Here is a 22398-nt window from a genome sequence, read left to right on the forward strand (position 1 = left end):
GGAGCCCTTCCTCCCCTGCCTGCTGTGGCCTCCACGGCTGTGGTCGCGGCGTGACCGTCGCACGAGCAGGACGTGGCCAATCCCGGTGGGAGGGGTGCAAAGGCAGCAGAGCCGAGCCGAACCAGCCACATCCCGCCGAGGCCCAGACACCGGAGCGAGCTGCCGAGACCCCAGCGAGCACCGGCTCCGAGACCCCGCACCGCCCAGCCGCGCCGGCCTGCACCGGCTGGCCCCACGCTGACCCCAGACGGGAAAGATAAGTGCATCTGTGCGGCTCCCAGCCCCGAGATCCTGTGGGTGGTCGCTCCGTGGCCTTGGCTGGTGGAGCCATCCCGCCGCGCTCTCCTTGGGTGACCCTCACCGCGCCCGTCGACGCCATCACCCACGACGTACGGTGACCCCACGTGTCCAGCCCCCGCATCTCTGTCCTCTGAATTCCAGCCCCCCACAGGGCATCTGTGCAGCCCCCAGGCCTGCCCCGTGTTTCCTCTCTTGTGACGGAAACCCCCTCCGCGGCCTGCACGTCCCCCCCCTCCGCGGCCTGCACGTCCCCCCCCGCGGCCTGCACGTCCCCCCCCCACCCTTCCCTCTGCTCCCACTACCCTGGGGTTCTTCGAGCGCGGTTTCCTCTTCCACAGACGCCCCCCCACTCACTGCACTACTCTGTCCTTCACCCCCTTCCCCAAGTCCCTTCCTCTAAGAAGGCCTCCCTGACCATCCTGCCCCCCCGGCACAAGTCAGACCTGCTGCCGTTTCGCACTGGTCTGTGGACACGTTTCTCCAAGTTGCGCTGGTGTGTACGCCCGGCAGCCCTGCCATGAGCCTGTCTCGGTGGCCTCACCAGGTCCCTGAAGCTGCATTTGCCTATAGGCCTCCCTGGCCACCAGCACGTGCCTGATGAGTTCCAGGTGCTTAGAAATGGTGTGTGGAGGGGCGTCTGGGGGGCTCAGTGGGTGAAGCCTCTGCCTTCAGCTCAGGTCATGGTCCCAGGGTCCTGGGATCGAGCCCCGCATCGGGCTCTCTGCTCAGCGGGGAGCCTGCTTCCTCCTCTCTCTCTGCCTGCCTCTCTGCCTACTTGCGATCTGTCTGTCAAATAAATAAATAATATCTTAAGAAAGAAAGAAAGAAAGAAAAAAAGAAAGAAATGGCGTGCGGATAAGTGAACTTCCTGAGAAAGTGCAGCTGTCAGGGGCCCCGGGACCACGGCGGACGCGCTGCGCAGAAGGAACACGGCAGAGATGACGCCGGACCAGCCCCGGTCTATTTCCCAGCAGGTGAGGGGACAGCTGAGTTCCGCCGGGTAGTCGGGAGGCCATGAGCAGAGTAGGCCTGGCTGGGCCTCTCCCTACCCGGTCAGCACCGGCTCCTACCCCCATCCCTCCATGATCCTAAAGGATCCCTCCTGGGCTACAGCCACGGCCCCAGCCGTCACCCCATCAGTGGCCCGAGGTCATCAAACGCGTCTCAGCACGTCTTGGCCCGCGCTCCCGGCGTCTGGGGGTTCCGCAGGCGGAGCCCCAAGGGAAGCAGCGAGGGGACGGCCGGCTCTCAGGGCAGGATGGTGTGCACAGGCGTCTGCAGGAGGGAGAGGAGGCCTGAGTGGGCGCGGGTCCGCGCGAGCCCATCGGCCCACAGCGTTCTTTGGCCTTCCCAGCGTCCCCCTGTGCTGGCCTGGGGCACTGCAGCTGGCCAGGCCAGGCATCCCGGGTCCTCCAGCACGCGACCAGACGGCAGGCCCGGTGCCACCTGCTCAGGCCTGTGGGCGGGGCAGGCCTGGTGCTGCTGAGGGGCCAGTGACGGTGGGGGGGTGGGGGGTGCGGGGCTGAGGGGGTGAGGGGTGCGGGGGTGGGGGGTGAGGGGTGCGGGGGTGGGGGGTGAGGGGTGCGGGGGTGGGGGGTGGGGGACCCTACCTAGGGCGCACCTTCCCAGCCTGCTGCAGATCTTGGGAAAGACGGCCCTGTCCCCCTCCCTCCGTCCATGCCCTGCAAGTCAGCTTTACGGGACGGATAGGGGCCTGGCGTGGGGTTGACCCAGACAGAAGGACCCGTGGCGCCTGTTACCGTCTTTCGGGAGGACAGTCACACCGTCGGCGACCTCCAAAATCTCACATATGTCTACAAATTTTCTCATGCTCGGGAAGCTGGACATGTTCTGTCTGCCTGTGGTTAGAAGCAGAATCAGCAGGCCAGTGTCCCCAGGTCCGGCCGTCTGGGGCGACACTCCAGCCCAGGGCCACCGCAGTGCCCGCCAAGCGGGCAGGACAGGTGCTGCCGTGGGAGTTGGCGGGGGGCCGGGGGGCCAGGCGTGCCCTCTGTTCCCTCCGTGCTCCAGCGCAGGCAGGTGCCCCCAGCGGCCTGGACGCGGGAACCACAAAGGACCACGTGGGGAGCCCTCTCTGCTCACACAGCCCCTCCAGCCACACCCCTGCCCCTGGCCGCACCCCCCCAAGGAGACTCCACCGGACCCCCCACCCTCTCTGACGGACGTCCCAAGGGCCTCGGTGCCCAGAGCGGGTTTGTGCCCCCTTCCCCACCCCTCCCTGGACAGAAGCTCCTACTCCCCGTCCCTTCAGCCCCGGCCCTGCTCCCCGATCCTGCCCTCAGCCCGGGGAGGAGGGGGACTGCCTCCACACGGACGGTCAGCACCCCCGCTGGCCTCCCACCTACCCTGGCATCCCCCACCCAGCCCTGCGACGGCCACACCAGAGCCCTGTTCACGTGGTGCCCGCACCTGGCCCCGCGCTGGGCCCGCCCACCTGGCCACTGGCTTGTTCTGTGGCCCGAGCCTGTGCTCCCACTTCCCGCCTCCTGCCAGCCCGCCGTGCGAGGGCCGTGACGGCGACGTGGACTGCGTGTCCCTGTCCCACATTCAGACACCAAAGCCCCAGAGCGAGGGGAGGAGGTGCCGGGGTTAGGGGGTGCTCACGCTGGGATCAGCGCCCATGTAGGGAGAGGACGACCCCAGAGCCCCCCCCAACACGTAACACGGGGAGAAGGCGGCCATCGGCAAACCAGGAAGGGGCGCCCCCCCAGAACCCGCCAGGCTGGCCCGCTGAGCCGTGAGAATCAACGTCCATCGTGGGCACCAGGGTCGTGGCGCTCTGCGGTGGAGCCCACGCTGAGGCGGGGCCTCCTCTGGCCACACCTTCCCCTCTGGGCTTGCCGCCCCCCCACCCCCACCTCACCTGCCCCGCACGCCCCCACCCCCAGGGGCGCCCGCCGGACTCACTGAAGAACAGCAGGGTCCTGGAGGTCCGGCCAGCCCGGCCCAGGCGCACGTAGACCACGCCGTAGCTGTAGTCGGTGGCCAGCACGCGGAAGCCCTCCACCCCCTTCACTGGACCGGGAGACAAGTGCGGGGACATGGGGTCACCCTGCCCAGCAGGGGCGTCTGGAAAGGGCCAGGAGGGCCCCCCATACCCAACCACCGTCCAGGCCCAGGCTGCAGGCTCTTGCACGCTTGTGGGCTCTGGGACCGCGGCTTGCCCGACCCCCCGTGGGCCGCGGTCCTTCTCACCCACCCAGCCCTGGGACAGAGTCTCTGGCTCTGCGGCCCTGAGGCCGGGGACATGCCCCCCACCCAGGTCTTTCTCTCTGGGCCCCGGGCCACCGTACGCACAAGTATTCCTGAACATCGCCTTTTTCCTGTCTTTCCGCAGAATTAACGTGTGTGACCGGCACCCCTGTGACCTAGGGGGGCAAGGCGGGAGCCCTTTGTTGGCTCTGCGTTTCTGGGATTTTCCAGACGGGACCAGGGCCAGTCCCACGGCTTAAGAGGAGCACCCCAAACACCCACGGTCTGCAGAACGTCCCGCACACCTGGTGGCATCTCCCAAAAGCAGTCCTTGAATTTGAAGGGCAGGAGGGGGTTGGGGACCACAGAGACAGTCTGCTAGATTTCCAGATGGCCGTGGTTCTGGCTCGCCACCCCTCACCAGCTCCCTTTTCCCCCATGGACCCGGAGATGCCCTGGGCTGTTTGTGGCCAGGGCTCCGGGAAGTGTGCCGGGCCCCCGCCTCGGTCCGCTCACCGGCCGAAGGCCAGGACCACCTCCAGCTGGCCTGTGGCGTGCACCTTCACCACGGACGCCCCCAGCTTCCTCCTGTCTCTGCCCGGCAAGAATCCGTGGCCCTCAGAGGCGATAGCCAGAATGTACCAGAACCCTGAAAACTGTGGAGCGCGTGCTGGGGAAGCTGCCTGTGCCAGGCTCCCAGCCGGGCCCCCAGGAACCCAGCAGGCCCTGACACTGGCCCGAGGCCCAGCCCGGGTCCCACACCTCCAGGCTGGCACAGCCTGTATGCCAGACCCCGGCTGCCCACCCGGGGCCCTGGTGGGCAGGTGCCAGGCTGGCCGGAGCCCCAAGGGCTGGGCCATGGGTGCCGTATGCTGAAACTCACCTCCTGGGCAAGGCCTCCCCTTCCTTCCACCTTGGCCCTCAGTCCCATCCGCCGGACTTCCTGCCACAAACCCACGTTCCCGGGCAGCCAGTGTCCCTGTCCACCCCCACTAGAACCTTCCACCCACCCACCATCTCGTTATTCGGAACATGCTCTGCTCGTTCTGCCTCTGCCCTCTGGCATCTCCGGTGCCCTGAGGCTGCCCCTGCCTGGGCTCTTCCCTACCCCCTCCTGCAGGGTCATGAGCTTCTCCAGAAAGGCCGGGGCCTGGAACTCCCGCCAGCCTCGGGGCACTGCCGGGTTTCAGGGAGTGATCGTCCCGCCACACGCTGCATCCCTGGCCCCATTGGCCCGGCGGTCTGGCTTGGGCACGGCAGGCGCGTGCGGCTCACCCTGTTCCAGTTGAGGTTCTGGGACTCCCTGAGTCGCTGCTCCTGCGGCCGGGACCCCAGAGCCAGCACAAGCGCCAAGACCAGCACAAGCGCCAGCCTCCAGGGTCCCATCCTCACCCTCCTTCCTCAGCCGCCGCGGCGCTGGGCTTAAATCTCCCCGCCCACCAGACCCTGCCGCGGGCGTCCAACCAACCAGGAGCCTTGAGCCAGCCTCCGGTGGGCCAGTGGGAGGGAGAAGGGCTCTGGGACCCAGACGGACTGCCCGGGTGCTCGGCCTGGTAGGTCGGCCTGAATTCGGAGGCCATCGTGTTCCCACGGGAGGCCCTGGGCCTCGCACCCCAGCCTCCCCAGAGGAGAGGTGAACAGCCTGGAGGCATCCCTGTGAGTCACTGCTGAGGCTTACTTGCATGTGAGAAACAGGACCCCCGTGAGGACGGGGCTCAGACGGCGCCAGCAGGACCCCAGGGCTCTCTGTCCAGGCAGGTGCTGATGGACAGGGCTGCTGGACGTGTGTGCACCTGCCCAGCCCCGACCCCGCGGGCCCTGCCCCTCTCCGAGAGCAACGGCCAGCCCCCAGCCGCGCTTCCGCCGGTGGCCCATGCTCTGGCCACGGTGTCGGGCACGGCCCCACCAGACCATGGGAGGACCGACAGCCTCTGGAATCCTGGCCCTGCCCTGGCCCCGAAGCCCAAGACCGGGAAAGCCTTGCTCTTGTGCCCTGGACGCCATGGCACCCCAGTCGTGCGGCCTGGTGGCCCCCACGCCCACCCCCAGGATCTGCTCTAACTCGGATGGTCCTCCCACCAGCTGGGGATCCTGGTGACCTCTGCTTGAGGAGCCGCTGCCCCCAGCCCAGCCCCCACTCTGGAGCCAAGACCCGGGTCCGTGCATCCCTCCTCCAGAGCTGGCTCTGTGCTGCATGATCCAGCCCTTGGCGAGCCCACGGCACCCAGCCTCTGCCCCTGCACCGACGGGAGCCCCATCAGGGCAGTGCCCCGTCTGGCGCTTCTGTCCGCCCTCGGCACACAGGTGAGAGGCATCTGTAGGCGCCTGTGGAATTGCTTTATTTGGAGCTGCAGCCTGAGTCCTGGGGGCACGGCGCCGCATGCGGAGCTCCCAGGAGGCCAGCGCCCGGCCGGCCTCACACGACTCAGCAGGCACTGTCGCAGTAACTGGAAACCAAGAAGACCCCTGGGGGACCCCAGACTCACTGTGAGGGGTGTCTGCCCCCATCCCAGTCCCCGGCCCCTCACAGCGGCGAGGCTCTGGCTGTAGGTCTGGGGTGATGCTCGGAGAGGCGGCTTACCCGGAAAGCCTTGTGCGCACAGGTGACTGCAGGGACAGGAAGACCTGGGAAGGCGGGCTCCCAGGACACACTGGGGCCGCCCTGCTCTGCCCACAACCTCGCCCAAGACGGGGCTGCCCCTGTCTGGGCCTGGCTTGGGCAGGAACAGGTGACCCCATGAAAAGCTCCCCACCCCAGTCCTGCCTAACTCCCTGAGGACCCCGAGACCAGACAGGGGCCGCAGGCGACACTCACGGTCCTGCTGCAACATGGCCCGCTGCTGGGACAGGAAGCCCAGACCCTTGCTCCATCTGGCAAAGCGATGCATGGCCTCCGGGCTGGCCAGGTCCGTCCGGCCTGCGGGGCAGGACAGGGGCCCTCACCACATGAGCCCTGTGCCCCAGCCATCCTTCCTGAGGGGGAGGGGGTGCTGGGATGAGCCTCTGGGACTCTGGGGGCGCAGCGTAGCGGTGGGCATGGTAGCCCTGGCCCCTGGTCTCCAGCACGTACTGTACAGCTCCACGGTGCTGAAGGCCTCGCCCTTGAACTCCAGCTGCGTGAACACAACGGCGTAGTCCCTGAAGTTGGTGCCTAGCACCCGGTAGTCCAACACGCCCAGGGCTGGAAAACACGTGCCCCCCCAGGGAGCATCAGACTGCGCGAGATGCTGCCCGGAAAGCCGAGGGCTCCCCAGCATTGTCTCCTGGTCCCGGAGCCAGCACACAGAGGGTCTCCGGGACGGGTCGCTGGCGAGTACCTGTCCCAGCTCATGCGGATCCTGTCCCCTCGGGGGCACCACCACAGAGGGAGGCCCGGGGTCCTCATGGGGGCGTGCCAGGTATAGCCCTCTGTCCTCAAGATTGGGGTAAAACCTCTGACAAAATGAGTCCTCTCGCTTCCTGGTGGAAGTCTTGGGGACGGACCGGACCGGTCCCCTCCCCATGGCACTGGGCGGGCGGCAGGGGACCCCAGCCTGGGCCGCAGGCAGTGGAACCCCCTGGGGAGGGCCCAGGAGCGAAGCGCCCCCTCCCCCGCCCCGTGCCCCCCATGAGACAGCAGAGGCCGTCGCCTTACAGGGGTTCTCAAACGCCCATCCCGGCTTCCGCCTCCGCAGCTCTACCACGTTCACGTCGCAGCTCTCCAGCCTGGAAGAGACACCGTCCGTCCTCGGCTGCGCGTCGGGACTCCGGACCAGGAGGGGCGAGGAGTCTACCTCCTGGATCTGGCCAGTCGCCAGCGTGCCGCACAGGGGGTCCTGGCGGCCCAGCCCCCGCTGCCCGGAAACCTCGTGCTCCGGCGGCTCCCACCCGGCCTGGGAAGGAGCTGGTGTGAGAGCCAAGTGCAAGCCGGCTTCCTTGCGCAGCCCCAGCGCCCCGTACTGAGGCGGCGCGGCGGGAGCCTCAGACCAGCACAGCGTCGGCTGCAGTTTCGGGTGAAGACAGTCAGCGTCCGGAGGGGCCGACGCGCCCTGAGCGGTCAGTCCGTGAACTGAACAAAGCCGGCGGGGTCGCCGCGGGGTCTGCCCAGGAGGAGCTCGCGGCTGGGACCTTCTGGAAGGAGGAAGAGCCGGCAAGAGCCGTGCGGGAGAGGACGCAGCGGAGCGCGGGCTGCAACCGGGCACACACGGGGTCTGCACAGTCAACAGACCGAGCGAAGGAACGAGCGGCAAGTCCGAAAGCCGGGGCGCCGGGGGGGCGCCGACCGCCCAGCGTCCGGCTCTTGGTTTCGGCTCCGGTTGTGAGGTGGCGCTCGAGCGCCCAGCACGGCCGGCCGAGGTTTGCCCCACGCGCGGCGCGTGTCGCTCACTCTCTCTAGAATAAACACACGAATCTTTTTTGTTCAAGTCCGAAAATAAAGCAAAATGGGAGCGTGGGAGTTTGACACGTGACAAAGTCAGCCTGAGTCGGGGGACGGCGCAGCTCAGTGAGCGACGTTAGAAACCGGGCAGTCGTCTGGGGAAAAACAAAGTGTTCCTCCTGGTTTCCCAGGGTCAAGCCCCAAGCCAGGGGCCCGAAGCGCCAGGGGCTTGGAGCAGTTTCCTAGACGACCGTGCTGCAGGAGAAAGCTGGCGCGCGTCCACGCAAAATCGGAAAGAAACCCTTCCTGCAGCTAAAAAAAGAAAAAACGCTCCTCGACGTTATAAGAAAAATGACAGACTGGAAAATATACTTGCAACGGTTTCTGTCGCAGACAAGCATCTAACGTCATCATACATTATTCCTACGAACCGGGAAAAACAGCTCAGAGAAAACCACGCCGGACACGGGAGCAGGCGGCGCGCCGGGCCGGCCCCGTGGAGGGCGCCCAGCTGCGCCCGGGCTCTGCTGTCGTCACCGGGGCGCGTACGAGCTGCCGGGGTCACCTGGGGCCCATCCGACGACGGAGGATGACGGAGGACCAAGAGCTGGGGAACACGTGTGACCCGGAGCCTGGCATCTCCCAGGGACTGACCTTTCAGGGGACCCCTCAGAGACAAAGACCCCCAGGCCCCCTCCCTAGAGGGTGTTTCCAAGTACAGACGGTCGGAGAGCGTGGTCTGTCCAGCAGCAGAAGGCCTGAGGGGGGCCACCCTGCAAAAATGTGGAGTGGAGCCCCCGGTCCGTGTGGGGGACGGTCACCGTCCGGCCAGCGAGGCCCCTGCAGGGCACACGAAGAAGAACCCAGGGAAAGGCTCAAAAGGGAGACTCGAACACCCATGCTCGCGGCAGCACCGTTGACAGAACCAAACGGTGGAAGCAGCCACGCGGCCCGTCCACACGACGGAACATGACTCAGCCTGAAAGAGGCAGGAATCCCGACACCGGCCACACCGCGAGGTCCGCCCGGCACAGAGGGACCGACCCGGAAGGAGCGACTCCCAGGAGGCCCCGGAGGAGTCACCGCAGACACCCGGCAGGGCAGGGACGGAGGTGGAGTGGCCTGGTGGCGAGCGAGGGACGGCGGGCCAGCAGGTGAGCGTGCTCCGCGCCCCCGCGCCGCGCTTCCAGGGGTGAAGGCGGCAGTCTCGGCGCTGTGTTCATCTCGCTGCAGCTTTTAGACATTTCATAAAGACCAAAGAGAACAAAACCTGAAATGCTTTAAAAGAGAGCAAAGCCTCTGTGCGCTGGTAGGGAACAACCCCCAGCACGTGTGGGCAAATGACACTCGTGTGCGGCCGTGCGCCTGCCCACGCCTCGCAGACACAGGCTACCCGCCGGGAAGAGCCGGGCTGGCCGGGCAGCGGGGAGCACCCCCACGGTACGCCCCGTGGACCCTGACTTTGGAGCCGCGCACATGTAGTTCCTGTCCGAGGGCCAACGGGTGAAACGGAATGACTCGGCCGGACAGAGGCCCGCGCCCTCCTTCAAGCCCTGATGCGACTGTGAGTCGCAGGCGCCGGCTCGGCACAACCCGCCTTTCCTAATCGGGGTCTGGCCTGGGGCCCCCAGGCCCTCCGTCTCCTGCAGGCGGACGTGGGAACGAGGGGTGGCCGCAGCCCCTCGAGAGCCCACGTGCGGCAGCAGCTTGTGCGTCGCAGAGGCCCCCCAGCCCGGCCTGAGCCCCACCCAGACGCGGGGGCCCAGCCTGCTCACCGGTGCCTGGAGGACAGCATTCTCAGGTGGTTTTCTGAGGTCAGGGTCACCACGACGCCCTCGATGTTCTTCGTGGCTTTGTCCAGTGCAAAGCCCTTCTCGCCTGAGGCCACGGCAAGAACATACCAGGGCCCCAGCAGCTGGTCGGGGAGGAGCACGTGAGGGCCTGACCCTCCAGCCCTTGGAGGCTTCCTCCCTCTACCTGGGAACCCAGGGCCCCGACCTCAGGCTAGCCCATCCCCCCATAGCTGGTGCCAGTCTGGGCTGCCACTGGGAGGGTAGCCCCAAGGCTGCGTGGCCCCACAGGAGGGGCCTGGGCCCCAGGACAGACGGGCCTCCAGGCCTGTGTCATCCCAACAGGGCGGCTGTTACCTGCTGGGGGTCCAGCCTCCCTAGCCACACTGCCTGGGTTCTGGGCGCAGAGACCAAAGCCAGGAGAGCCGTCAGCAGGACAGCCAGCATCGTCTCTGAGATCCTCCCACCAGCACACATGCCTCGGGGCCAGGGGGTGCCGTCCATCCAGCTGCTGAAAACCCATTTATGTGCCTCCGAATGGGTCACTGTGGGCGGCCTGCTAACCACAGGACACCGGCCCAGCCGCTCTTCTTCCGAGGCGGGGAAATCACCCAAGGGTGGGGGCATTATTATTCTGCGGTGGCCTCTGCGCCCTGCCCAGGTGAGCTAGAGCGTGGGGAGTGGGCCCCCAGGGAATGGGTGCCAAGCGCACACCAAGCATCCTTGTCAACGTGGCCGTGCCGGTTCCTGCTCCCTTCCGTCGGAAGCTTCCAGAACGAACACCCTAATCCCGGTCACACAACCTCCTCTCCTCCCGCAGATCCAACGCTCTCCCATGCTCGGTCTGCGAAGGCCAGAGACCCTGGTGGTTAATCCTGGCTGGCAGTAGGTCAAGGCCGAGAACAAGGGGAGGCACAACTAGTTCTCCAGGAGATGCAGACCGAACCTTTGCTTTCAGTCATCAACAATTAAAAAAAAAAAAAATCTAAAACTTAAAACAACAACAACAAAAACAACCCCTCCTGGTTCACCCATTATTCTTGCTCTGGTGGCCTGGCCTCCCGCCCCCACCCACAGTCAGCACCCCATCCAGAACGTCCAGTTCCTTCTGCCCCTCCAGGCCACCCGTCTGAACGTGTCCACTCTCTGGCCAGCCTTGGTCCTGCTGCCTCCCACCTCGTGCTCCCTGACCCGGCCAGACCCGTCAGGAGCTGCATGTGCCCCAGGGTCCCATGGGAGCTCTGTGTGGGCCTGACTTCTCAGCCCCCATCATCTGAGCCCCTACCTGGGGGCAGGGGACAGAGGGCTTAGTAGGATCTCTCTGAGCCCCTGGACCCCAGGGGGAGGTGGTAGGAAGACCCTTCACCGGGAGGCTGGAGGAAGTGGTGGAAAGTGCAGACCGTGTTGCTGGGCCTCTGCCCGTTGGCTTCCGGGGTCCATCAACACAGACACAGGGAGGGTTGGGAGGGTGGCGGACAGATAAAGCTTTTGTCTTGTCAGGCCTTTCCAAGGACGTGCCTCTGTGAAGCGGCCGCTCCAGCCCCCACCTGGGAGGAGAGGCTGCCAGGGAGCAAACCAGCCCTTGCGTAAATTTGCAGCTAAACTTTCCACCGCACCCGGGCCTGGGGGTCTCAGACCTTGAACATGGATTAGGGTGTCCTGTGACCACCAGCTTCCCTGATGCCTGGCGGAAGAAGACGAAATACAAGGACAAAACTGTCCCCTACGCTTCAAACCAGTCCTGTTCACCATGTGTTTTCAAGTGCAGTTTCCTGACACGACGTTTGAGGAGACCAAGATGGAAGAAGAGAAACGCTGCAAAGAAAGAGACAATAGAAGCAGACCCACCAATGCTCCCGGCCTCGAAAGAGACAATAGAAGCAGACCTGCCAATGCTCCCGGCCTCGAAGTTACAAGGCCAGCTCTCCCACTCCGCCTGGGCTGACTTCACAAAAATACACACGTGGGGTGGCTTGCGAACAACAGATGCTTAGTTCTCAATTCTGGGGGCTGAGCGTTCCAGTCGGGGTGCCAGCAGGGTCAGGGAGGGCCTCTGGTGGGTCACAGACCTCTCAGTGTCCTCATGGCGGAAGGGGTAGCAGCGTTCTGTGGGGTCTCTTTCATCAGGGCACTGATTGCATTCATGAGGGCTCCACACTCATGACCTCGCCACCTTCCAAAGGCCCGCTGCCCCACAGCACCATACTGGGGGCTAGGACGTCAGCACGGATGTTGGGGGGAGACACACACATCAGGACCACACAGATTGTGAAAATAGCTATGATCACCTTGCTTAACAAGATGAGAGCCATATTTGAAATTATATTGTATTTTCGTAATTCTCATCATACAGCTGGAAATCATAAAAAATGGTCTACGCAAATGACACCTGTGTAACCCAAAATAATCTTACAGATTGTGGATTTGGGGAGAAAACATATACAGCGGGCTCTTGTGAACCAAAATGAACAGGTTGTACTACAAAAGAGACATCTTAAATCCTGGGAAAAAATAGAGTTTTATAAATACGTGCTGTCAAGACAACCGGAAATCCAAAGGGAAGGAGATTAAAATGGAGCACAGTCTCCTCGTGCGTGGGAGTAAGCGCCAAACGGATCAGAGACCCAAAGGCTAAACGTGGAAATGCAACCGTGTGAGTAATGAGAGAAATCACCGGTGAGTTCCTCTACGATGTGGATGTAGGGAAAGGCTTTCTGGTTGTGTCGGGAGTTCAGTCCTGAAGGTGGAATCACTAGGAAGCCTATGTCTTCACAAGAAACGGTTTTGGGGCAGGAGTTTGAGCTCATGTCAGCACTGTGGGAGCTCATTCTGCAGGCCCTGTAAGGCTCTTGCCTTCTAGGAATTCTGGAGAATATCATGGAACCCAGGCAGATCAACCCCTACAGACCCATGAGCCGCACTAAGTGTGCATCAAAATCCAGATTTAATGAAAGGAAGTACTGGAAAATCACTTGACTCTATTTTTAAGCTTCTTTTTTATACCAAAGCCCTAAACAAAGTCAAAAGAAGAATGACAAGGCCCGAGAAAATATTTCCAACACGTGTCACATGTGAGGGCTAATAGCCATACTCTAGAAGAAACTTAAAAATTAACGAAAAGAGGACTGGGGTGCCTGGATGGCTCCATGGGTTAAAGCCTCTGCCTTCGGCTCAGGTCACGATCCCAGAGTCCTGGGATCGAGCAGGCATCGGGCTCTCTGCTCCGCGGGGAGCCTGCTTCCTTCTCTCTCTGCCTGCCTCTGCCTGCTTGTGATCTCTGTCTGTCAAATAAGTAAATAAAATCTTAAAAAAAAAAAAAAAGAAGAAAGAAAAAAGGCCTGAAAACCCATCAGAAAAATGGACAAATGACATCACCAGATAATTCACATGAAAAACTTAACATGACGAAGACATGCTCGCTAGGAATCGCCTTCCCCGCTCCCCACCAATTTCTAGGCTGGAGTCCTGAGCCCAGAAACTCCGCATACGACTGGTGGGACGCGGACACTTCACAGGGCAATTAAGTCAAAATGAGGCCATTCAGATTAAACACACCTGCGGTCCTTATCCGAAGAGACTGAGGCACACACAGGGGCGACCACGCGAGCACCGCGGGAGCAGACGGCCACCTACACGCCGAGGAGAGAGGCCTTGGGAGGTCCCCGCGTGCGCCTGGCCTCAGCTCCAGCCTCCAGATCCGGGGGAGCCCGTGCGGCTGGTGTAAGGGTCTGGTGCTCTGTCACGGCAGCCCTGGTGAACGGACACCAGGCGCGTTTTCATTCAGTAAGAGGAATGCAAACTGAAACAACGCGGAGACGCTGCTCCTCGGCTGTCCCACAGCCAAACCCGCAGAGCTCCGCCGCGCCCGCACGCGCCCGCGCACGGCTCGGCCGGCGGCCCACGGGGCCGTCACCGTCCAGGGGAGTGTGCAACATCGTAAACCTTAGCTGCGTGCCCGTTTATCTTTTGTTCTAGAAACCCCCTCCCAGGAACCTACCGTGGGGAAGCGCCCGGGACGGCGGGCGCGACGGGACACCCAGGGCCGGGCCGGGCCGGCGCCGTCTGTGCCGCCGCTGTCGGCAGTCGGCTCGGGGCCACACCCGGGAGCCCGGCCGAACGGCAGATGCTCCACCACAGGCCCCACGGGGCTGTGGAACAGAACCCGGAGGTCTCTGTCGACCAGCGTGCAGGGACAGGACACCCAGGTGTACCGCAGGTGCCGGAGGGCAGGTGACGCGCACAGCCTTCTAGGGGACACTGAAAGGGGCGATGAGGAACCACGTCCGTGTCTGCTTATTCCCGCAAGAAGAGACACAGAAGGACAGATGGACAGAGCTTAGGCGCGCCCGGGGGCGGGCTGGGAGGACATTAAACCCCTCCCACTGCACACCTGCTTGTTTTTCTTACAGATTTATTTATTTATTTTAGAAGGAGAGCGAGCGAGCAGGGGGAGGGGCAGAGGCGCCAGGAGAGGGACTCTCCGGCAGGCTCCCCGCGGGGTGTGGAGGCCCCAGGGACGCGGGGCTCGATCCCACCACCCTGAGAGCGCGACCTGAGCTGAGATCAGGACTCGGACGCTTCACCACCTGCGCCGGCCCCGAGCAGACCTTCTTTGTGTAGTTGTGCCTTTGGGATCACATTAATCTACGGCCCTCGAGAGTGCATGCGTGGGATCCCACCGCGTGACGAGTCATGACGTCACCCCGGGAAGGAGAGCCGCAGAATCAGCCCTGAGAAAGTTCGGACGGAGTGTTGTTTCTAGAAGTTCTCGGGCTGAACAGTAAAGGAGCGATAAACGAATCTGAGTCGCAGCCTGCCCGAGGCTGGCTCTCCGCCGGGGTGACTCCTTCTCGTGTGCTCGGGGCGGGTCACAGGACAATGGTTGTCCCAGGGTTGGGAAGGCAGGTGGAAAGGGGCGCTCGCTCTGCTGAGAAGGCTTCGACCCCCCCGCCCCCCGGCCCCGGGCAGACGCAGAGCCTAGCATTCCCGCAGCCCAGACCTTGGTTCCTCGGTACCGTTTTCTGCAAAAGGGAATAGGCTCCTTGGAGAGGTGATTCAAAGGTAGAGTCACAGGAAGCAAAAGAGGAACTAGGGGTGATTCTGGTCCCAGACAGGAAACACGTGCTTGAGGAATCAGGGGAACGTGTCAGAAAGACTCCAGGGCCATCCTAAACGAGTGACCCTGGACAAGTCCGCACAGGTTTGCTCGCCAAGACTGAAGACTATGGTGGGCGCTGAGCCGTGCAGGAATGAGGCCGGCCCGAGCCTGTGCTGACGGACGGGACACACGTGGGGAGAAGCGCAGGCTCGAGGCCCCGGGAGGGCGCTGACTGGCCCCGCTGAGCCCCGCTCTCCCGGCCCTCCTGAGCGCCCCTCGGGCCTGCATGGGCATCGCCTGCGAGGTCCCTCGGCCTGGGGCCACACCAGCCCCTCCTTCTCGTACTGCCCGTAGGTAGTGACACACTCTCTGCACTTTGGTCTGCGTAAATAGCTTCGTTTCCTGCAATTCCCCGTCGTCTGGAGGTGACCTCCGCGCCTGTCCTTGTCCCCGGCTCCATTGGTGTCTGCAAACCGGGGAAGCCACGGGTGGCCGCGTCCCTGGGCGTGGTGCCCCCCTCCTGCGCCGGCCTCCCCGAGCCGCAGGGCTGGGATTCTTTGAGCATACTTTGGCCTCCATTTCTTCAAATATTTTTCCGCCCCATTTTCTCTGTTTTCTCTTGTGGGATGAGTCCACACGCCCAGCCTTGCCCCCCGACCCCCCAGGCCAGTCTCTCTCCACTCTGCTTCTGGGTGACAACAGTCTGTGTTGGTTTGTCTGGGTTCCTGGCCCTCCGCAGTCCGCTGAGCCTGTCCCCGGCCCGCTGACCCCGAGCACTGCCTGCGTCCAGCCTGGCTCTCCGCGTGGTCGCCGGCCCGCCGCCCAGGGGCCCTATCTGTTCCCATGTTCACTCCCCGAGCAAACACTGTCGAATTCTGCCTTCTCCTAGTGCGCCAGCTCCTGGAGCCTGACTCCCTTTCGGCCTTGAACTTACAGCCGGTGTGTTTGAACGCCGCCCGCGGGCCGGCCGGGACCTCCTGCTAGCCTCCTATGCAGCCTTGTTTCCTCGCGTGTGCGGAGGCCTGTGTACTCACGGTGACTTCCCCAGGCTCTGGCTGCCCCTGTCGCCCTCTGAAAGCTGTTGGCTTTTGTTGGGGATGAAACTGCGTCCCCAGAAACGCCACTCTTGAAGCCGCAGTCGCCGCGGCAGCTGTGTCTGGAGCTGGGGCCTCTCGGGCAATGACGGGGTTCAGGGAGGTCGTGCAGGTGGGACCCCATCTCCTGGGACTGGTGCCCGTCCAAGTGGTGGGGAGCCCCGTGCGTGGAGCAGAGGCCACATGTGGGCCCCAGGGAGGCGCACCGGCTCCTGGCCAGGAAGCCGGGTCTCAGCAGAGACCAACCCCGTCAGCACCCTGACCTCGGGTGTCCAGCTTCTAGATGTCTGGGAAGTAAACCCTGATGTCCGGGGGCCCCACCCAGCCCACGGCGCTGTCATGCCCGCCCAAGCCGATGAGGCTGACTGTCGCCTCTCAGGCAGCTCACTGTGCACTCACTGCAAGCTTGGGCCGGACAGATCCATGGAAAGTGCAGATCGTCCCCAAGCTATTGGACGTCGCTCCTGTGGGTCTTCGGTCTGGCAAGGCCCAGACAGGCCCTACCCTGGGGGCAGGCTTCACGATGGGCCGCCAGAGTATCACTGGGGTCTCTCTGTTCTGGGGCAGCACTGCTGGGCCTTAGGGACCGCTCACCCCCGAGGCCGCTGCTCCCCAGAAGCTTGGACTGTCCTGGGCTGTGCTCAGACCGTGGGGCTGACTCCTGTCCCACTATTCCTTCCCTGACCAGGCCGCCGTGTCTGCCGTCCGGTCTCAGACGCGGCTAACGGAAGAAAACGCAGGCCGTGGGGTGACAGGGCGTGACGGAAAAGGCTGGCCCAGCCACGCACAGCGGGGCGCAAGGAAGCCATCAGGGGACAGAAGCACAGAAGCACAGGACTGAAGGGCCTTGGCCACCGTGCCCACGGGGATTAACTTTAGGGCAGTGGGGAGCCGTGCAAGAATGTGGCTGGAAATGCAGCTGGCAGATCTGACCTACAGTTCTGCTCTGCTGGGGCCGCTCAGGCTCTCCGGGGGCAGGACGGCAGCCTGGATGGACCGTGGGGCCCACAAGCCCGGGAAGCCTAGCCCGCGGGCTCTGAGCCGGGCAGGGCTGGGCATGACCGCCAGCGGGAAGAGGGAGACGGCCCGTCCTCCTGCACGAGCAGTGTGGTCCCCGGGCTCCCCGGGAAAGAACCAGGGAACGCACCAGAAGCCAGCCCGGCCAGTGGCCTCCCCCAGCTCAGCCCTCCCGGGACGAAGACCCAGCCGGGGGGGATATGAACGACTCCCACGGCGCCCACAGACCACCAGACAGCTGGGTTTGCTGCCACTTCCCGGCAGCCCCGCCCATCCCCCCACAGCCCTGCTCCCCCAAGAAAGACGCTCAGGGCAGCGGGTTCGGTAGTGCGCTTTATTCAGAGCAAGGGCCAGCAGCCCCCCGGGGCCAGGACAGGCCAGAGGGACGGAGCTCGGAGCATCCCGGCCTGGCCCAGGGCTCCTCTAGATCAGCTCCTGAGACACAGAAGGGCAGGGCCTCAGGGCACGGCCTGGCCTCCAAATGCCTCTCAGGGCAGTGGTTAGGGCTGGGGGGTGGGGAGGCCCGTGTCCTAGCTGCATGACCGCGAGCCAAAGCCGCCCTGGGCCTCAGTTTGTCTACCTGCAAAGGCAGGGTCACCGTCCCCGAGACAGAGGGGATTGGGGGCCTGGCACCGGGTGGGACACGGGGAACCCGAGATGGCGCCCACAGGGCCTGTGTCCCCCCACTCACCCCCCGCGGGCGGGACGAGGGCCCGGCCTCCTCCCCTCCCTCTCCCAGCCCTGCCCGCGAGCCCCCAGCCTCATGGGTCCCCCTCTGGCAGCCCGGCGTCCCCACCCTGGAGGCCCAGGATCCAGAGTGATTTGGGGCCCCTGTCGGGGTGGGAGACTCAGCTTGGCGGGGGGCCCAGCGCAGCCCGGGGCGAGGCTCACCTCCTTCAGGAGCTCGGCGCATCTCCCTAAGGGACGGGGCGGCGTGAGGTGCGGCCGGACGGGCCCCTCGGACCCCCACCCGCCGCCCAGGCCCTGTGGCAGAGGGCAAGCTGGCCCAGAGAGGCCACGGCCCCACGTGCGATGGGGAGGGGTGCGGGACGGAGAGCCCAGGAAGGCCGGCCGGCCCCGGCTAAGAACAAAGAGGAGGAGCTCACCCTGTGCAGCAAACTCGCGCAGGCCGCTGTGGACAAAGACAGACGTGGTCGGGGAAGCCAGGGCGCCACGGGACCGCTGGAGAGATGGGGAGCCCTGACCCAGAGGCCCGGGACACTCACTGTCCCACGTGAGAAGGTGCATGTCCTTTTCCGAGAGCCCGGACTCCCTGGCCACCTCATAGAACCTCTTCATGATGTCCTCCTTGAGTTCCAGGGTGCGGCCTGTGGGGGCAGCAGACAGGCTGGGAGAGCCCCAGATGTCCGCCCCGCCCCACCCCTCCCTGCCCAGGCCCATCCTGTCCACGCCCTGCCGGGTCCTGTCCCCGTCCCCTCCTGGCCCTGACCCCCTGCCCAGTCCCGCACTCCCCCCCGACCCATCCCCCCACCGCCCCGTGTCATCCCCCCCTTCCATCCCCCGCGGCCCATCCTGTCGCCTTCTGCCTTGTCTACCTCTCTGCTGACCTCCTCCCGAGCTGGGACCCCCCCCCGGGGGGCTGGAGCACAGCTGGTGCGGCAGACCCACACCCCACCCCCGTCCGGTCCTGACCGGGGCTTACTGTAAAGCTTCAGGACCCTCTGGGCCGCTCCTTCTTTGTGGAAGGTGACGTCCATGATGGCGTAGGTCTTGTAGTCTGTGGCCAGCACCACCACGTCTTTGGCTCCTGGGACACAGAGGGGGCAGAGGTCCCAGGCTCCACCCTCGCTGCCCCTCAGCCCCTACCCCCGCGCGCACACCCACTTCACACGTGCCCACACACACCCACGTGGGCACAGGGCACTGAAGCCCCCACAGGGCCTCCCTGAGGACAGTGGACGGAGCATCTGCTGATGAGGACCGGAGGACGCCCGATCAGATGTGATGTGAGCATCTCAGACAGGAGCCTGAGGACCCCCCAGAGCTTCAGGCGGCCAAGGGCAGCGTCGGGGGCTCCTGGGCAGAGCGGGCCCTGAGCCACAAGCCCGAGGGATACCGGAGCAGCCCATGGGGCCAAGCCCCCCTGAGGACAGAGAGTCCTCTCGCCCCACCAGACCGTGTCTCGGTGCCCAGCGTGGGCTGAGCGGGAGCCACGCCAGGAAGCCTCCCCCACCCCCACCCCCGATCCGGCCCATCTGCTGGGGGACCCAGACCTGCTGGGCAGCACGTGGCCTCAGGCCAAGCGGAACAGCCTGGGGAGGCAAGGGCCCGAGTGCTCGGGGCGGCACCCCTTACCGGTCTTCTTAGGGATCTTGAACTTCCCAGGGACGTCCCCCTTCAGGGCCGGGCTCTTCTCCGTCACACAGCGGCCCTCCCTGGGAAGAGCAGATGCCTGCCAGCCCGGCTGCCCTGGCCCCGAGCACGGCCGCCGTCCTGGACACGGGCAGCCCCCAGATGGCAAGACACCCTACGGTGGCCAGGCAGAAAGACCCCCCAGTCCCCGGGGCCCCCGAAGTTGGGACGCCACCCCTTGCCACACACGTCCAGACGTGAGCGGGTCTGCTGCCGGCCGGGCCCGGAGGGTGGCCCCTGGCAGGGGTGGGCTCCGGGCAGTGGGACTGGAGGCCGAGCCCCACCCGGCACGGCTCCCGAAATCAAGGGTCACCCAAGGAACTGCCCCAGGAGAGGGGTCCCCAGCGCCCCTGCTCTGAGGACCCTCCTGGGAAAAGGGTTTTGCCCCGCTTCTTTCTGCCCCAAACCCATCTCCGTCCTGGCAGGGTGACGGTGTGGCCCGTGGGCAGGAGGGCTGGCCCTTCTTTCTAGCGCCCCACTCACTCCTCATAGGCGGCGATCAGGGCCAGCTGGCTGTCCTCCAGCCCCACCACCACGGCCCCCACCTTAGTCTCCTTCCGCAGTGAGCTCTGGGGCTCCAGCTTCGCAGCACAGGCGATCTCGTACCAGAGGCCTAAAAACTAGGGTCACAGGGAGCTGGAGGGACCAATGGGGCAGTGGTCTGGAAAATGCTGGAGGCGCCCCACCCTGCAGACCTTGCAAGGGCTCCAGACAGAGTGGGCCAGCATGTTTGGGGTGGCCCACCCCCCACGGCTGTGCCCCGAGACCCACTACCTTGGCAAAGTCAAAGTCTCTCAGCACCGGGTCCTGTGTGCCTGCGGCCAGCGCCATGGACAGCCCCAGCAGGGCCGTGAGCACTCTGCCCTTCATGTCTGGGCGGGTGGGCACTGGGGACCGGCTCCCCAAAGCCACAGGAGCTACGGCCTCAGAGCCAGTCCCTGGGCTTATATGTCTCTCCGTGGGCGCTGGGGAGGGGCCCAGGCTGGCCTCACTGAGCAGGTGAGGCAGCGTGTGGCAGACCAGCTGGCGGCCACCCACCCAGGAGACAGGCCAGCCAGAGGGAGAAGCACCCAGTGGGTGCCCAGCGTCCGTTCATGTCCATTTGTCTGCTCAGCTACCGTAGCAGCTGGGCCGCAGGCCCCCGGGAGGAAAGCTACCCTGGGCTCTCAGAATGCATGTCCCCGTGGCTGGAGGGCAGTGCCTGGCCTCCAGGATGAAGAGACAGGACAGGACAGGAAGGACGTGACCTGACACCAGGACTTAGCCACCCCCTGGAAAGCACTTTGGGAATACGTGCTGGGCGAGGCCTGCAGGCAGGGCCTGATCAGGGCAACGGGGCCAGACGGCCGCCTAGAATCCCCTCAGCTTTCTCCTTGGGTGGTGGTACTTCCTGTGGGGCCTGGTGTCTTTCCTCAGGGCCCTAGCCATGCCCCAGGCATGAGAACAGGCACTCAAGGGCCCGCCAGCCGGGCCTGGACGGAGGACATGGAGGCCCACGCAGCACTGACGGAGAGCAGCCGGGCACAGCCCAGGGCTGTGAGCTGCCCAGAAGGGCTGGGACGTCCAGACCCGGCGGCCCCTGCTGGCTGCCCGCCAAGGCCTTTGAAGACCCACAGCCATCAGCAAACTGCCGGGAGCGGCGTCCTGCAGACTCAGGAGCCAAGGGCGGCCCCGCCACCCGGCTTTCTCTCTTCACCCAAACCTTTGCACCCCCGCCCCCAGCAGGGACAGTCCCCATCTTACAGGGGAAGAGCTGAGGGCAGAGGGTGTGAGGCTCCTCCTGAGCTGACCGGGCAGGCGGGTGCCGTTGCCCTGAACCCCACACCCACCCCCAAGGGCTATTCCCTGTCCTCACCCTGCAGTCACGAGACAGGGGGAGGTGGGGGCTTCCCACCACATGGCCGGAAGGATCCAGATCCTGAGGGGGTGATTGAGAGAGACCAGAGAGCCAGAGACCAGGAGACAGAGCCAGGGAGATGGGGCCGGGGAGGTGGGGCCGGCAGGAAGGGGACCTGCAGCAGGAAAGGGACTGTCCGGTCCCAGCGCCGCGGGGTCATGGGTGCCTGGAGCCCCGCAGCCGCAGCGGCCCGTCTGATGGGGGCTCGTGAATCCACCCACCTTCCCCACGACGGAGGCAGCGGGGCCAGGCGTCCTGACCGCAGGACGTGGGGACCAGCTGGCCCCCGCTGCTGGGCCCCTCCCCGTGCTGGTTGTACCCTGCTGGCCCCGGCCCCCACACCCCTCCCCCCAACCTGGCACCGGGGCTCCGTGTTTGGGCAGAGCCCGGGCCATCACCCCACCCAAGTGTTCCTGATTGTGTCTGCACTGGCTGGTGCTCTGTAAGTGAAGTGTGGGGACAGTGGAGGTCCCACCCCACCCCACCCGCTGGCGCCCATCCCCCGCCCCACGCAGCAGCCTGGGGAAGGTCTCCCTTTGTTCCTCTAGCAGAAGTGGGGGGGGACGCCTGGGGGGCTCAGTTGGTTAAGCAGCTGCCTTCGGCTCAGGTCATGATCCCAGCGTCCTGGGATCGAGTCCCACATCGGGCTCCTTGCTCCGCAGGGAGCCTGCTTCTCCCTCTGACTCTGCCTGCCTCTCTGTCTGCCTGTGCTTGCTCTCGCTCGCTCTCTCTCTGACAAATAAATAAAATCTTAAAAAAAAAAAAAAAAAAGGAAGTGGGGATTCCCAGCACCCGGGACCACCCGGCCCCCAGCAACCCCCAGAGCAGGGCCCGCTTGGCTCTGTCTCCACCGGACAGACGCTGGGCCACCGAGCTCCTGAGGAACCTGGCCTGTCCGCGCCGGAGTTGCAGAGCAGGGCGGCATCCCCAGGATTCGCTAGAGCCAGCCATGGCCAGGGAACCTTCCGCAGACCCCTGCAGGACCCTGGAGGGGAGCCTTGCCGTGTCACCCAGGAGACGACAGACCAGAGGTCTGCCCAGGTCCAAACACCGTTTAATGTTCTGGAACTGGAGGAGTCCAGAAGGCTCCAGCGTGGTTCCTCGTATAGGACGTCCCTCCTCGCACCCATCCTGGTCGCCCACCAGGCCATTCAGCCCACTGGCTGCCTGCTCTGCCTGGGGCCGCTCAGGCTCTCCGGGAGCAGGACGGCAGCCTGGGACGGACCGTGGGGCCCACGCACCCGGGAAGCCTGGCCTGC

The 22398-nt window shown here is 64.9% G+C and overlaps 2 protein-coding genes across 2 annotated transcripts; both read right to left on the bottom strand.

Moving 5' to 3' along the window:
• Positions 1 to 1548: 1548 nt before the first annotated feature.
• Positions 1549 to 4899, bottom strand: LCN10 (lipocalin 10). The gene is made up of 6 exons (XM_045082921.1): positions 4789 to 4899; positions 4030 to 4169; positions 3580 to 3689; positions 3229 to 3336; positions 2000 to 2159; positions 1549 to 1756 (listed from the first exon to the last, which is right to left on the bottom strand). The coding sequence occupies exons 1-6, from the start codon at positions 4897 to 4899 to the stop codon at positions 1549 to 1551; spliced, it is 837 nt and encodes a 278-aa protein (XP_044938856.1).
• A 1138-nt stretch (positions 4900 to 6037) lies between these two features.
• LCN6 (lipocalin 6) lies at positions 6038 to 10107 on the bottom strand. The gene is made up of 6 exons (XM_045082922.1): positions 10018 to 10107; positions 9646 to 9785; positions 7148 to 7218; positions 6584 to 6694; positions 6329 to 6430; positions 6038 to 6120 (listed from the first exon to the last, which is right to left on the bottom strand). Exons 1-6 carry the CDS (start codon positions 10105 to 10107, stop codon positions 6038 to 6040), a joined length of 597 nt encoding a protein of 198 aa, XP_044938857.1.
• Between the last annotated feature and the right edge of the window lie 12291 nt (positions 10108 to 22398).

This window comes from Mustela putorius, unplaced genomic scaffold (genome assembly GCF_011764305.1).
Source record: "Mustela putorius furo isolate JIRA1106 unplaced genomic scaffold, ASM1176430v1.1 tig00000596_pilon_pilon_pilon, whole genome shotgun sequence".
Lineage (NCBI taxonomy): Eukaryota > Metazoa > Chordata > Mammalia > Carnivora > Mustelidae > Mustela > Mustela putorius.

Coding starts and splice junctions, on each gene's coding strand:
- LCN10 (XM_045082921.1), bottom strand. CDS start 4,899: ATGGGACCCTGGAGGCTGGCGCTTGTGCTGGTCTTGGCGCTTGTGCTG. Junction 4,170..4,788: donor AGAACCTCAACTGGAACAGG/GTGAGCCGCACG, acceptor CGCGCTCCACAG/TTTTCAGGGTTCTGGTACAT. Junction 2,160..3,228: donor CAGGACCCTGCTGTTCTTCA/GTGAGTCCGGCG, acceptor TTCTAACCACAG/GCAGACAGAACATGTCCAGC.
- LCN6 (XM_045082922.1), bottom strand. CDS start 10,107: ATGCTGGCTGTCCTGCTGACGGCTCTCCTGGCTTTGGTCTCTGCGCCC. Junction 7,219..9,645: donor ATGCTGTCCTCCAGGCACCG/GTGAGCAGGCTG, acceptor TGTCTCTTCCAG/GCTGGAGAGCTGCGACGTGA. Junction 6,695..7,147: donor ATGGGCGTTTGAGAACCCCT/GTAAGGCGACGG, acceptor CGTGTTTTCCAG/CCCTGGGCGTGTTGGACTAC.